The sequence below is a fragment of the Choloepus didactylus genome, chromosome 2 (genome assembly GCF_015220235.1).
Source record: "Choloepus didactylus isolate mChoDid1 chromosome 2, mChoDid1.pri, whole genome shotgun sequence".
NCBI classification, from domain to species: Eukaryota; Metazoa; Chordata; class Mammalia; order Pilosa; family Megalonychidae; genus Choloepus; species Choloepus didactylus.
Window position 1 is genome coordinate 159,644,953 of NC_051308.1, and position 16,521 is coordinate 159,661,473.

General features: G+C 34.8%; 1 protein-coding gene across 15 annotated transcripts in view; it reads left to right on the top strand.

Annotated features, from left to right (window-relative positions):
- Positions 1-15,680, top strand: part of TTLL7 (tubulin tyrosine ligase like 7) — a 197,490-nt gene extending 181,810 nt beyond the window's left edge. For 12 of the 15 annotated variants that reach the window (XM_037826780.1, XM_037826781.1, XM_037826783.1 and 9 more), the window contains one exon: positions 11,584-15,680. In XM_037826780.1, coding sequence (XP_037682708.1) covers positions 11,584-11,704 — 121 coding nt within the window. In that variant the 3' untranslated portion in view covers positions 11,705-15,680. Of the gene's footprint in view, positions 1-11,131; positions 11,416-11,583 lie in introns of all 15 variants that reach the window. The other 3 variants (XR_005215330.1, XR_005215331.1, XM_037826789.1) reach the window with 3 other exon arrangements.
- The last annotated feature ends 841 nt before the right edge of the window (positions 15,681-16,521 follow it).

The following is a 16,521-nucleotide window of genomic DNA, read 5'->3' on the forward strand; positions in this document are numbered from 1 at the left end:
AAGAATGGATTCAAAGAACATGGCCTTTTCTGGGGTACATAACAGCCAAACTAGCACATTCCACACTCTGGACTCCAAAAAGACATGTTCTTTCCACATGCAAAATCCATTCATTCCATCACAATATCACAAAAGCTTAAATCATTTCAGTAACAATAAATAAGTACAAAGTCGTATCAAAATCAATTACAGGGGTGGTCTGTCCTAAGGCAAAATTCTCCTCTGATTGTGGACTTGTGAAACTCAGAGCAAGTTATCTGCTTCCAATATCCAAAGGAGGGACAGTCATATCATAAATGTTCCCATTTCCATAGGAAGAAATTGGAAGGAAGACAGGGTAAAAGGTCCCAAACAGTTCTGAAAACCTGCAGGGCATATATCGTTAGATTTCAAGTTCTGAGAGTCATCTATAGAATGACATTTTATCCTCAGAGCATGAGGGAGTGGCATCCCTACCCTCTTCAAGGACTTACACAGTGGCCCAGCTTTCTCCAAACACTGGGATGAGGGTTCCAACATCTCTAAGCTTTGAGAAGACACCATGTTCTTGGCTCCAACTTCTTCAAGCATTGGGGCATCACCTGGACTCTTTGCCATCTCCAGGACACACTTTCAGCCCCCTTTGAACAGTGGGGTGGTGTACAGGCATTCCCCAATCTCCTGGGAATGTGCTCCACCCTCTCTGAGGCCTGGGGCAGCAGCATTCTTCCTAAACAATGGGGTGGCCAAGCTCCCCTCAATTCTCCAGGAATCTGAAAGCCCTGGGGTGGTAACATTCTTTCTGAACGATGGGGAGGAAGGACTGCCTTCCACAAACTCGAGGGCAAACTCACCCTTTCCATGTGCATGGGTGGGTCCATTCTCCTGGCCTGAGGATTCTTGGCTCCAGACCTTAGCTTCCATGGCTCTGCCTTTGGAGTCATTTTTTTTCCTTCAATCTTTCTCTTTTCTGTCCCTTTTAATCCAGGCTGGCAGTGGTTCCATGTATACAGATCCCACGGCAAATTTGTCAGTTTAGCATGCAGCACACAGGGGTCCCAACTGTCAGATAATAGGACTTTCCGCAGATCCTTTCTGGATAACTCCATCTGCAATCCTGATTCACAATGAGATTACTGACTGGTTAAATCCTCACATGGGGCTCTATTCTGTGGGGACTTGCTTTCCAGAAACTCGAAATTTTCCAAACCATCAGTTTCTGGTTTCTTTGTACCCAAGAATTCAGTTCTCAGCATATCCTTTTCCTCTTGCATTTTACTATAAGCTGCAAGGAGAGGCCAGGCTGCACTTTCCACATTTAATTGGAAATCTCTTCAGCTAAATATTCCAGCTTGTCTCTTTCAAATTCTGCCTTCCATCTGACATCAGGAGTCAGTTTTGCCAAATTCTCTGCCACTTTAAAATAAGGATCACCTTTCCTCCAGTTTGCAATGACATATATCATTTCTGTTAAAGCCTCATCAGAAGTACCTTTAGCGTCCATATTGCTACCAACAATGTCTCCAAGCAATCTAGGCCTTTTCTATCAAGCTTCTCACAGTTCTTCCAGAATCTTCCCCTTATAGATTTATAAAGCCATTCCAGCATTTTTGGTATTTGCAAATCACAGCACCTCACTCTACTGGTACCAAAATCCATTTCGATTTGCTAAAGCTGTTGGAGTGCAATATACCAGAAATGGGTTGGCTGTTCACAATGGAGATTTATTAAGTTAGAAGTTACATTTGTAAGGCCATGAAAATGTGCAAATTAAAGTATCAACTAGAAGATACCTTCTCTGATGAAAGGCTGCTGGCATCCAGGGTTCCTCTGTCAGACAGAAAGGCACATGGCTGGCTTCGGCTGGTCCTTCATTTTCAGGTTCCTCTGTTAGATAGCAAGGCACATGGCTGGCGTCTGCTGGTACTTCACTCCCAGGTTTCATTGCTCTCAGCTTCTGATCCCAGTGGCTTTCTCTCTGAGTGTCAGTGGGTTCTCTCTTAGCATCTCCAGGGCATTTCTCTCTCTAAGCTCTCTTCAAATGTCTCTGCCTTTTATTCTCTCATAAAGGACTCCAGTAAAGGATTACTCCACCTTTTAAGGGTTTGGTCACATCTCAATTGAAACAACTTAATTAAAAAGGCCCACCCACAATAGGTCTGCACCCAGAAGAAAGGATTAAAAGAACGTGGCCTTTTCTGGGGTACATAACAACTCCAAACCAGCACAAATGCCTTGGCAAATACCCGAGATAACTAGGAGTTACAATGTTCCAGATGATTTTATAGCAAAAGTAGTGAGAACTAAAAGGAAAAGCAGTCAAATCTACAGCCATAGAGGGAGATTTTAATATACATTTATAAAAAAAATTTTCAGTAATGATGCAGAAAATTTTAACAATCTGATTAACAGGATTAACTAATTGTTAAATATAGAAATGAGAAGTGAAACAAATAACTTCAGAATACCATGAACTTTTACAAAAATCAAACATTTATTATAGTGGACTAATAAAACATATTTCAAAAGACTGAAATCATACAGGGTATTTTTTTCTGACCATAATGCCATTAAGCTAGAAAACAATAACAATACATAACCAGAAAACTTTCCATACTTTAGAAAATTAAAAGTATACTTTTTAATAGCTCATGAATGAAAGAAGTCATAATGAACATAAGAAAATATTTTGAAGTAAATGGTAAAAATATAACAAATAAATGCTTGTGGGATATATAGGAACCTTTATGGGTTGAATATATTAGGAAAGGGAAAGGCAATATTTAATTAGAAAATGACATTACTATAAACCCAAAAATACAGGAAAAGGAAGTAATAAAAGTGAAGGTGTTAATTAATGATGTAATGAAACAAGCATAGAATAGGAAAGATCAACACAACCAAGAGTGGTCTTTTGTAAAGACTAGGTGAAATTGATAAATACCTGGTGAGAATGATCAAGAACATTAAAGAAAAGGCCAAAGTAATTAAGATCAGGCACAAAAAAGGAGATAGTACTATGAATCCTACAACCATTAAAAAAATGATAAGAAAATATTAGTAAGAGTTTCATACCAATACATTTGGTAATTTAGATGAAATTTAGAAATTCCCAGAACACATATCACCAAAAGTTACACAAGAAAAAAAATAAAAAGTCTTATGTAGCCGTAGCTATTGAAGAAATTGAAACAGTAATTAATATCCCAAAGAATACTCCAGGGTCACATGACTTCATTAGCCAATTTTAACAATTGTGTACAAACCCATCCAGAAAACAGGAAAGGAGGGAACGCTCTCCAACATTTTTTAGGAGGCTACCATAACATCAATAACAAAATCTGACCAGGACATTATGTAAAGGAAAATGACAACTCAGTCTCACTCCTGAACATAGATGCAAAAATCCTAAACAAAATATTAGCAAAATGAGCCTAGCAATTTTATATAGGGTAATGTACCATGAATAACTTCTGTTTCTTGCAGCATTTTAAGGTTACAATGACATTTAAAGTGATTGTGCCAGTTTGAATGTATTATGTCCCCCAGAAAAAGCCATTTTCTTTGATGCAATCTTGTGGGGCAGACATAATAGTGGGGATTAAGTTGGAACGTTTGGATTAGGTTGTTTGCATGGAGATGCACCCCACCCAGCTGTAGATGATAACTGATGGGCTATTTCCATGGAGGCGTGGCCCCGCCCATTCAGGGTGGGCTTTGATCAGTGAAGCCATTTGGGACTCAAAGAGAAGGAACTCATTGCAGCTGTGAGTGACGTTTTGAAGAGGAGCAAGCTTGCTAGAGAGGAACGTCCTGGGAGAAAGCCATTTTGAAACCAGAACTTTGGAGCAGATGCCAGCCATGTGCCTTCCCAGCTAACAGAGGTTTTCCGGAAGCCATTGGCCATCCTCCAGTGAAGGTACCCGATTACTGATGTGTTACCTTGAACACTTTATGGCCTTAAGACTGTAACTGTGTAGCCAAATAAACCCCCTTTTTATAAAAGCGAATCCATCTCTGGTGTTTTGCATTCTGCAGCATTAGCAAACTAGAACAGATTTTGGTACCGAGAGTGGGGTACTTTTACTGCTGAGTTTGCAAATACCAAACATGTTGGAGCGGCTTTTTAAATGGATAAGGGGAAGATTCTGGAAGAATTGTGAGGAGCTTGATAGAAAAGGCCAAAACTTTTAAAGAGACTGTTTATGGAAATATGGACTCTAAAGATACTTCTGATGAGGACTTGAGCAGAAATGATGAATGTGTTGTGGCAAACTGGAAGAAAGGCAATCCTTGTTTTAAAGTGGCAGAGAATTTGGCAAAATTGAGTCCTGGTGACAACCTGGTTTCTTCTTGCAGCTTATAGTAAAATGCGAGCAGAGAGAGATAAACTTAGAACTGAACTCTTGGGTTCAAAGAAACCAGAAGCTGATCGCTTGGAAAATTATGAGCTTCCGGGGGGTGGAATCCCAGAAGCTACAGCCCAATGTGAGGATGTAAACAAACATGGAACCCAGCCGCCATTTCAGTACAAGCCAAGATTGGAGATGGAATTATACAGAAAGGATTTGTGGAAAGTCCTATTGTCTGATGGCTTTGACCCCTGCATGCTTCATGCGAAGCCAACAGAATTTTTGTGAGATCTTTACAGACAGAGCCATTGCCATTCTGGCCTGGAGAAGACAGACAAGGAACAAACTGAAGGAAAATTTTCTTCAAAGACAGAGCCATGGAGGTTGAGGTCTGGAGTCAAGAGTTCTTGGGCTGGGAGAGCAGAGTGGCCCACATACATGGAAAGGGTGAGTTTGCCCCAGAGGTCAAGGGCGGGCCTTCCACCTCGATGCTCTGGAAGAGTTTTGCCACCCGAGGTCCCAAAGAGGGTGGATCACATTTCCAGGGAATTGGGGAGAACCTGGCTGCCACCCCACTGTTCTGAAGGGGTTGAGCATATGCCCCAGAGATGGAAGGGAATCCAGGAGCTGCCCCGATGTTTGAGGAGGGTGGGGCCGAGAAGGTGGTCTCCCCAATGTGTGGATATGTTGGAGCACTCACCTAAGCGTTTGGAGAGGAAAGGGCTGCCACAAAGGCCCTTAGGAAGGGTTAGGCTCCCGCTCTCTCAAGCCCCAAGGATGCAACATCGTTCTGTAAATGACTCTCAGACTTTGAAATCTAATGGAGTTTGTCCTGCAGGTTTTAGGAACTGTTTTGGTCCTGTTAACCCTGTTTTCCTTACTCTTTCTCCTTATAGCAATGGGAATGTTTATCCTATGAATGTCCCTCCTTTGTATATTGGAAGCATATAACTTGTTCTAAGTCCACAGATCCAAAGCTAAAGGAAAAGTATGCCTTAGGACTGACCACGCCTATATTTGATTTTTATGGGATCTTGTACTTAACTGTTGTTACTGAAATGATTTAAGCTTCTGTGGTATTGTGGGATGAATGTATTTTGTATTTGGAAAGAATATGTTTTTCTGGGGTCCAGGGGGTGGAATGTGCCAGTTTGAATGTATTATGTCCCCCAGAAAAAGCCATTTTCTTTGATGCAATCTTGTGGGGCATACATAATAGTGGGGATTAAGTTGGAACGTTTGGATTAGGTTGTTTGCATGGAGATGCACCCCACCCAGCTGTAGATGATAACTGATGGGCTATTTCCATGGAGGCGTGGCCCCGCCCATTCAGGGTGGGCCTTGATCAGTGAAGCCATTTGGGACTCAAAGAGAAGGAACTCATTGCAGCTGTGAGTGACATTTTGAAGAGGAGCAAGCTTGCTAGAGAGGAACGTCCTGGGAGAAAGCCATTTTGAAACCAGAACTTTGGAGCAGACGCCAGCCATGTGCCTTCCCAGCTAACAGTGGTTTTCCGGACACCATTGGCCATCCTCCAGTGAAGGTACCCAGTTACTGATGTGTTACCTTGGACACTTTATGGCCTTAAGACTGTAACTGTGTAGCCAAATAAACCCCCTTTTTATAAAAGCCAGTCTATGTTTGGTGTTTTGCATTCTGCAGCATTAGCAAACTAGAACAGTGATCAATGCAATTTGCTGCAGTAATAGACTAAAAGTTCATTTCAAAAGATATGGATAAATCACTTGATAAAATTCCATATATGTTCATGCTTAAAAATGGGAGCAAGCTAGAAAAAAAAGGGAACTTCTTTAATCTAATAAAAGTTAAGTACAAAAAACTTATAGCAAACATACTTAATGGTGAAATATTGAAGGCTTTCCCTTTGAGATCAGGAACAAGACAAGATTTTCTGTTACCACTTCTATTGAGCATTGTACTGGAGGTCCTAGCCAGTTCAGCAAGGCAAGCAAAAGAAATAAAAGAGATTAGGATTAAAAAAGGAACTAAAACTTATTACTAGTGGATGTGATTGTGTTCATAGAAATCCAAACAGATCTACAGATAAATTATTAAGTTTAACAATGTTCATGAAATCAAGGCCAATATAAGAAAACCAGTTGTGTTTTTCTATATAAACAACAGACAGCCAGCATATGAAATTTTAGATAAGATACGATTTTTCAAAAGCATCAAAAAAAAAAAATACAATTCCTAGGAATAAATGTAACAAAAAATATAGAGGACCTCTATGCAGGAAGATAGTTCTATACATCTATTATTTCAATGTAATCCTAATAAACCCAGATTTCCTTTTTTTTTGTGGGATGGTGGGGGTGGTGGTGAGGGTAGCACTTGACCAAAGCTGGTTCTGGTATTTTTACAGAAAAGCGAAGGGCAAAGAATAGATTAGACCATCTTGAAATACAGCAGTAAGATGGTAAGACTTATTAAGTACAGTGCACTAAGACTTAAAGCTAAAATAATTTATGGCAGTGTAATATTGGTGATAGGATAGGTAAATAGGCTGATGGAACCATTCAAAAAAGCCATAAACAGGTCCAGACATATAGAGAGACTTGATTTATGAAAAATGAGAAAAGAATGTTAGTTTCAATAAATGGTGCTAGGATAATAGGATTTCCAAATTAAGAAAAAAAAAAAAGAAACTTGACCCTACTTACACCATATAGAAAAATCATTTCTAGGTAAATTAATGTATAAATATGAAATACAAAATTAAAATTTCATAAGATAATATAGAATATTTTCATGACCTTGAGGTATGCAAGGATGTAAAAAATAGGATCAAAAAATGCCAATCATAAATGAAAAGATGGATAAATTTGACTATGTTAAGCTTAAGAGCATATGTTCATCAGAAGAGCTCATTAGGAGGATAAGAAAGCAAACCATATTATGGAAGATGGTATTTGCAACACATACAACCTATAATGGATTCTTTTATGCTTATATAAGAACACCTACAAATTTCTAAGAAAAAAACAAATCACTCAATACAAAAATGGGGAAGATAGTTGAAGAGTCCCTTCACAAAAGAGTTAAAAAAATATGGCCATTTTTTTAAACATTTAAAGTGTTTAAATTCATTAATAATCAGAGAAATGCAAATTAAAACCACAAAGATACTGCATATCTATCACTGCATATCAAGAGTTTATGGGAATGTAGAGTAATAGGAACTCTTACACTGCTGGTGATCCAGAAAATTGGCATCTTTTAAAAACATTTTGGCATTATGTACTAAAGAATACTCTTTCCACAGCTATTCAATTCCCAGTAAGTTCTCATCAGGAATGTGTGCATTATGTGCACCAAGAGCCATATTAGAATGATCATAGTACCATTTACTCATAAAAGCTAAAAATTGGAGACAATCAGATATCCATTGATGGAAAAATGGATACAGTTTTTTGTATATTCCTATAATGGACTGTTAAACAACAATGAAAATGAACAACTTGCACCTACAGGTAACATTATGGATGAATCTCACAAACATGAAGTTGAGCAAAAGAGATCAGACACAAAGGAATCCATACTTAATCCATTTATTTAAAAATCAAAATAGGCAAAATCAAATTATTGTCTTTAAGGAATGTATAATTAGGTGGTAAAACTAGAAAGAAAAAGTGATTCCCATAAAAATCAGGATAGTAGTTAACTTTATGGAGAGGAAGGGTGCTATAATCAGTGCTCTGGGGTGCTAGAAATGCTGCGTTTCTTAACCTAGGTGGTTGTTACACAAGTAATTAATTTGTAATATTCATTAAGCCACACATTTATGTTTTATGCACTTTTCTGAACGCATGCTATGTTTCACAATTAAAAGTTTTAAAAGCTGATTTAAATACATGGGATTATATATGGCCTTAAGCTAAGATCACTTGATACATGTGTCTCAGAATAGGGATGGTCTTACTAGTGGGACTGATATTCATAATACATAAATAATCATATTTCATCCATGTACACTATTTCATTGGCTCCATACCTTATGAGTCAGACATGGCAGAAACTATTGGATTTTATTTTTTTCACAAATGAGAAAACTGAGGCCTGAAGAAGTTAAGCAACTTGTCCAAATTGATGTTGCTAGTATGTGATAGAGGTGGGACTTGAAACTAGGTCTTTTATTTATTTACTTTTTATTTTTTCAAAATCAAATTTAAAACCCCAGGACAAAAATTCTGATGAAGTTTATTTACCTTGTGTTCTCCAAGACAGGAAACTGAGCTTATTTGGGGGTGGTGGTGGTGGTTAAAGTTCCTGATCTTATTCCAGGAAGATCCCAGCAGGTTCTAGTAGCTTAAGTTTTCAAGACTATTTTCCCACCAGTGTTTCAACTTTTTTCAAATTTTGAAACCAGTGTTTCAAAATTGAATTGTGTTCTAGAGTTCCTCCATAACAATAAGTACATGACAGAGCAACTAATCCTACAGCAATCAAGAATTAGATAAGTGCATACCTTACATCTTTATAATGAATATGTAGAGATGTGTACACAGCCTCAAGGATGAAGAATGAGGATGTCTTTGCAGGGAATGGAAACAGGATAATCTGCAATATTTCTCCTTGGCATGAATTAGGTATGAGTTAGCTATTTTTGTACATAGAGTAAGCTAAGATAAAAATAAAGCTATAAACTTTTCACTAGTTTTGGTGTTTTACACAAGCTCTTTAAATATAATCTACAAATCCACTTCCTCAACATATCTTTCCTGCTAAAAAATCAAATTATATTATTTAACTTCATTGCAAAGAACATTTCAAAAGTAATAGCCTAGTGCAGATCTCCTGAAGAGGTATTAATGGAAATAATAAGCAAATAATCCATTTTGTTTCTCTATAATGCTTTAAAATATCCCCCAGCACATGCTTGAGGAAAACAATGTGTTTCTTCCAATGTAATTTTATATGCTTTTTTTAGTTCATGCTGAACCTCTTTTTCTTTTTAGGTCTTAAAAGAAGTTTCATTTTAGGTTTTTCTGCTTCTATTAGCTTGTGGAATTTTTCTATTTTTTATATTATTTTATACTTCATATTTTTGAAAAAAATGATTATAATAATTTTGTTCATTTGTTTTAAAATTTGTTTAAAATTGGGGTTCATATACAAAAATGAGAGTATGGTTAAGAACGCAGTTTCTGGAGCTAGCCTGCATGGATTTGAATCTCAGCTCGGCCACTTACTAGCTATGTGACTGTGTCAAGGCAGTGTATTCATCTGTTAAATGAAGCAACAATATCTGCAACATAGAATTGTTATGAGAATTAAATGAATTAATACTTGTAAAGCAGTTAGAATTTTGCTGGGAACATTAGCTGTAGTCTTGGACTTAGTGCTTTTAATTTTTCATCTATGAAATAGAGATCTTTAAATCAAAAGATTTTGTGAATATTATTGTAATGTCAGTAGTAACTATTGCTTGGAGACTCTTTGTCAGAAAGTTCATAGAAGTTAGTTTTCTCTGATAATTATCAATATAATCAAGTACATTTTCAATAGAGGATAGAGTAGTTCTCAACTTATACAAAATTGTGGATTTTAATCAAACACATCACTTTATTTTGCACCTCCGCCCTAATTAGGAAGTTAGCCTTTTTGTGGCAGAAGATATCAGATTAATCATCACGACTCCACCAGCTCTTGACATCATAATTAATCCATATAAATTATCCTAGGAATATTAAGAAAATAATTTATGGAATCTGTGATGTGAAAAATCAATTGTTTCATTATTCATCACCCAGTATGCAATTTTGATTTAATTTGGTTTGTTGTATGTTATTTTACTGCTCTATTAACTTAATGATTTGAGCAATTATTTATAGTTTGTGATATTAGGTGATAGATTTAAAGGATATTATTAGATAATTCATGATGAAATGATGGTGAATATTATGGAAAATTCTGCCATTTTAATCTGAATGTTGTATACAGTTTGATTTTAATGAATTCATATTCTAATAACATTCATATAACTATAAATGTAATTTTCCATTGATACAGAGGTATAGTACTTATTAATATTATTAAATATTGAACAGATAGCTAATAGTGCCCATGGCCCTTAATTTCTTTGTATATCCATAGAGGTATGATACTGTTGCTGAAGAATTCTAATCTCAAGTGAAGAAAATAAAATAAATGATTTGATGCTATACCATTTTTTTCCAAGACAACTGCTACTTCTGCCTCTGAAAATTCCTCATAGATATCTATGTCCTGACTTTATAGCATGTCTTCTCATCATTACCAAGACTTACACTTTAGTTATGATGTTTATTTGCATTTGCTCATGTGGGCTTCCTTGACCATTTCTCTCTAGGCATATAGTTTCAACTGGGCTAATGCTAAGATTTTTCTACAGGAAAATAAATTGTACAGGTTCACATTCTCTTATTTGCAATTGCTAACTCCCAAAGCTCTGAACACTTAAAAATATGTAATCCATTTATTGACAAATGTGACCATAATTGATACGAAGTTAGTTAATATTCATTAACCTAGTTAGTGTGAAGACTCGTACATTCCATTAAAGGAATATTAATGATTTGTTGGTAGGATGCCGCCCCGAGGCCCTGATGTAGATGTTATAGAGTATATGTACTATATGGTCTTCTAAAGTCTGGAAAGAATATGCTTTCTTATATACATTTGGCATCCTGTAATCATGATTGTTGCTTATGGTATTCTGTAATCTAAGAACTGTGTGGCTAAGAATATAAAATTTATAATCCAGTTAAGAATGTTAATCTTTAACTTTTTTTTTTTAGACTACCTATCCTCATAATACATCAATGAAATATTATTAAATTTAATCAATGGTTCCAACATCCTTGAAACAAACAATTATTGTTAATGTGGTTAGCCAAATTCTCATATCATGTGTTTTTAAGAAATGTTCTACTGGCTCTACAGATTACTTACAGGAATCACTGATGAATTCCAAATTAACATGAGCCACATAAACTGTTAAATAGCATGTGAGTACAATGGCTCTTTAAGGAATTTCTTGGGATACAAATGTCATATGTTACACCTCTCTTCCACTCCTTGGGTGAGTCTCTATGACCTTGCTTCTGGGGGAGGATATCTTTTTATGTGGATTCTGTTATTATAGTATCATTTCTCATGTAGGATATATAAATTATTAACCGCGTAACCTTTTAGTGAAAGTTGCTAATACTAAATTGTTTGTTAAAATCTATTTTTTTATCATTTTTAGGTATTTACTACCAGGAAGTACACAATTCTTCATGAGAACACCAACCTACAACTTGAAATACAATTCACCTGGACTGACACGCTCCAATGTTTTGTTTACACCCAGATATGGCCATTTGTGAAACAGAAGGGGAAATTGCCATGAATTATGTATAATGGCAATTAATTTTCTTCAATTTAAACATGCAAAGAAAGTGACCATTAAGTGCTGGTTTATGTATATATGCCATACATATGTGAAAATATATACACACATGCACTCAAATAATATATATTTATTATAATGTATGAAAGAAGAATTATAAGAAAACTGAATATAAGATTTAGCCTTTCTGGAAATATGATAAACATGTTAAAATTGTTTACATAAATATGTGAATGTCTAGAACTTGCTAGGTTTATAATTAACTTCTTCCTACTAGAAATATTATTTTTGCTGCAGAATATATAAAACAGAATTGATCTTAAAGATCCCATTACAGTGTTAAATTATTTTCTAGATAACATGCCTTTTGACTTGAAAAAAGCAAAATAGTATAATACCTTATTAATTCTCTTATATATAGTAGCCATTTAAAATGAAAAAATAAAAGATATAGAAGCCTGTTCATGCTTAATAGAATTAAGTATAAAATGGCTTATTATTTCTATAGCATACTGTAAAGTACTATAAAAATTCCAACCTGATTCTCCAATATCTTTACTCCTCCATGTGGAAGTTTAGCTACTTGTAACAATGTACATTTTCAGTAAGGATCTGGTAAGATCATATTATGGTTTAAAATGGAAGACAATCCAGTGGGTTAAAAATAAATAAAACACAAACAAGCTTTTATTTTTACTTTGCATTGGGAGTCACATTAAGGAACAGAAATGATGGTAATGACAGAATCCTTCCATATGATTTTTGTGTCTCATACCATTCATTTTTGCTGGAAAAGGATATCTTCAGTGGGTGGATACAAATACAGTATCATCTCTTCTGTATAAGTAAAAGAGCTGACATTTCAAACTCACTTCGATGTTACAGGATAATGTTTCACAGTCTCTCAGTGTTGAGACCAACTCACATTCAATATCTAATACACTAGTCTCACACTGCATCATAGAACATAATATAAATATTGCAAATAGAAGAGTCTGATTACTAGATATTATTAAACAGTGTACCCCTGAGGTTTTTTAAAAATCAAAATATAGTGTGAAGTTTTCTCCCTGTCCAAAGTTAATTATGTGTAAGTTCCATAGCAGTTTACTTCCTTTTCTTGCTTACAGTTTAAAAAACAGTGTGTGAGCTTTCAGTTTTCTGTAAAAGTATAAACAGCACTATCATTGATACTGAAATTCTCAGGAAGTGCAGTATCTGCCTTTTAGCAATTCATTTAAAAACTTCTTCTCCCAACAGTTTTATTTTCTCACAGACGCTAATTATTTGCAAAAATTCTTGAATGTTTTACCTCCTTGTACTATCCCAAAAACAGTTTTCAGTAAATCCAAAATTGGCCCCAAAGCAGAAAGAGAACTGAGAGAGGCAAACTGGCCTGGTTTAATTCACAAGCTGGATAATTGGCAACCCAAAGTTGTAAGTTAGATATATTTTGCTTTCAAAGCTATATTCTGAGTCAGTGTTGGGCTAAAATAATTGGTTTCTTCCCTAAATTATTGCTGCCTACTTGATTCCTTATGACCATCTAATATCTACATTCTAGTAGATATTTTCCTTGCTGGATGCAGCCCAAAGAAGAATTTGCTTTTGTCTTTTCGGACAAAGAGGATAAGCATGCCGGGATGAAGGAAATTACCAAGTAGTTATGATTCTTTATGACTCCTCATTTTGTGAATTCTTTAAATATGTTACAGATTTCTTAAAATAAATAATGCAAACATTGGGGTACATCGCAAAATCACTATAAGATTTTGATCAAGAAGTAAGCCTTTTCCTGGAATATTTTTATTCATTTTCTCTGAAATTAATGGCCTTGAATGAGATGCAACTTTTAGCTGTCAATTAAATATCAACCCAGTTTGCTAGCCACTCTCTTACATTAGCTTAAATCACAAATTGGTAACTTAATTTGCTAGAGCAGATGATTTGGAACTTTTGTCTTTAGTTGTACATGAGTGAAATTTTTATTTAAAACAAAAAGAATTTCCAACATGGGGAGAAGCCCTTCCCCCTCCCCCCAAAAAATGAATTAGAGTAAATTTAAATATAGACAAACTACTTGAACGAATTTCATTTCTCTAGTTGTGTATAAATGTGGCCTTATTTTGAGTACTGGAATTTTATTGCCCAGAGTTGCCTATTTATAATGATCTAGTCTGATACGATGACATTGTGAATAAAAGCCATGTCCTTATTACTTATATATACTACCTGGTATTTTGTGGATTATGGCTACTATAGTGCTTATTCCCTAACGAGCAACTAAGAGAAGATGCAATATTAAAATGTGGAAGTCCCTAGAGGCCATAGGGATGTTTTAGAGGTATAAAATATTCCTTAGTTTTTATTATAAATTCCTTATTTGTAGGGTAAAAACATTTAAGAGATAATATGGGTCTAACTTTCTCTCTTCTAGGAGAAAATAGCTTTATCTGAAAAAAACTCAAGAAGCGACTCAGTCTTACCAGAGGTTTTTAATAGGGGTATTTGGTTTCTTACAATAAAAGCATATTTTCATTCTGTTATAGACAAAAAAATCCCTGCTCATTCTGTAAATCGGAGACTGGATTGCTTTCCAGAACTGTTTAAGATTGGAATGATTTCCATAATTATATAAGAAGCAATCTTCTTATTTTGCATCATCACTTATGACCATCATATGTGACTGCAAATTAGTTTTTATCTTATTCTAATAATCCAGCATTCTAGACAAATTACCATGTGCTTTATGTAATCTGTTGAAGGAACTTTTGTGATTCATATTTTGACAATTTTTATTAGTATAAAATTTTATTTTACGAGCATCTCATTTACCTTGCATATATAAAAATGAGATTAAACCAGGATCAAATATGGAAATGGCAACAGCAACCTCTGCCTAGAACATAGGTGAATATCCCTGATATTCTGTTTATTCTATAAAATGCAAAGATCTATAGAAACATTTTCATGTATCTACATTGGGTTTAAATACATGAAAAGTTTTCACCAGTTCTTCCTCCCTAAACTAAAACCAAACCAAACAAAACAAAAGAACCCAACCTTCTTTTTATCTAGTATTTACATGCAGCCAGATTATAGTGGCTTCTAGACATCAAGAAAAGGATTTAATTTAAATTCTTTTTATATTCTAGAAAATTCAAGACCAAGGCATTTTATTACCTAACTTGAATTTTCAGATATTTTAATATATTAATCCAAATGCTCTTCTTTAGCATGTCAAAGTCATTCCATTTAAAAATTTTGTTTAATCTAATCATACACCTGTCCTTTTCAAAAGACCAAGAAATCGTAGTTGTATAAACTCTATCATTTCTGATTTTCTATAAAGCATTGATTCATTATTAAATGCATATTCTTTAAAAAATAATAATACCTCATAAAGGGTGACAAAATAATTTCCTTTTTTGTTCTGTAATGCTGAATTTACATTTTGAGCCTTAGTTTACTTACTTAGTTCTAAGAATTAAACAATAAAAAGTATAACTATATAATTAATTGTGTTCCTGTGACTTGATTTTTTAAAGTTTGCTTTCATTTTAAATTGAGAATTTCAAGTTTTCAAGGACTGTCTATTTTAGGCCAATGTTGACTTATGAATAAATTAAAATTTTGGAAATATATTATTCATCAAAATTTTATTCCTCCCTCTGCTTTGTGTTTTTCTTTTAACTCTTAAGTTCCCTTTCAAGTTTCAACTTCTACATAGACAGTCAAGAAAAGAGAAATCCCTGCCTTTTAGATATTGGTTTTCCTTGGATTTTATGATTTTTAAATTTTGCCTCAATTTGTTGAGATTTTTAAGAACCAACATGAAGCTTCTATGATTAAAAAGTGTTTTTTGTTTGGATCCATATGAACCAAGATATATGGTTACAAAGACAATTTTGCAACCAAAAAAATGGTATATTAAAACTTATTACACGCTTTGAGATTACTGCCTTTTTTTTTGCTTTGTCAGAAAAGGTATATGGTATATTTAAGGGAAATTATTTAGGTGACATTCTGCATTAGCTGGGCTATATTACCTGAAGAAAGCTACATAAAGCTTTCATTTTATCCCTGCCTGTTAAATTGAGAACCATTGGCAAGACATCATTCAGTAGAGTAATATTTTCTAAATTAGTAAGAAAATTTATTTTACAAAAGTAATCAGAGAATGCTGATATTTCTCTTTAAAGGCTAAAAATGATACCTTTTAGTTCTGAGCCCAGTAGGTTTCATACAGTAACTACTGTACATCTACAACAACCAAATACTAATGGGGTTGCTGAAGATTCTGGGCTTGAGGATCAGTTTGAAGGCCATACATTTGCTAACATGAATTATGACTCAGATTATCCCCATGTGCTTTACTACCTGTATATGAATGCAAATGTTACAGAAAGTATACTTACAATGTCAACAGAATGTGCAGTTAGCTTTGCATTGTCATGCTCTAGCATGTGTTATCTGTGTGGTGAAATTATTTCAGTTACTCAGATATGTTACTATAATAAATGTTTAATGTAAGAAAGCTATGATATGTCATTAAATGATTATTTCTGTTTTACACACACACACACACACACACACACACATACACACACACTCTTTTTAGTGGTAGAAGAGATCAGCTCCCAATTAAGCTTTCAAGTTGATGAGATATATTTTCACAGTAATTTTCTTCAGCTGCACAGACAGCAGTAGCACTATGGGGATAACTTTACCTGCTATTAAAGTCAGGTCAAGTAAACAAAATCGGTGTTAGTTCCTTTCTTAGTTAGCCAGAAG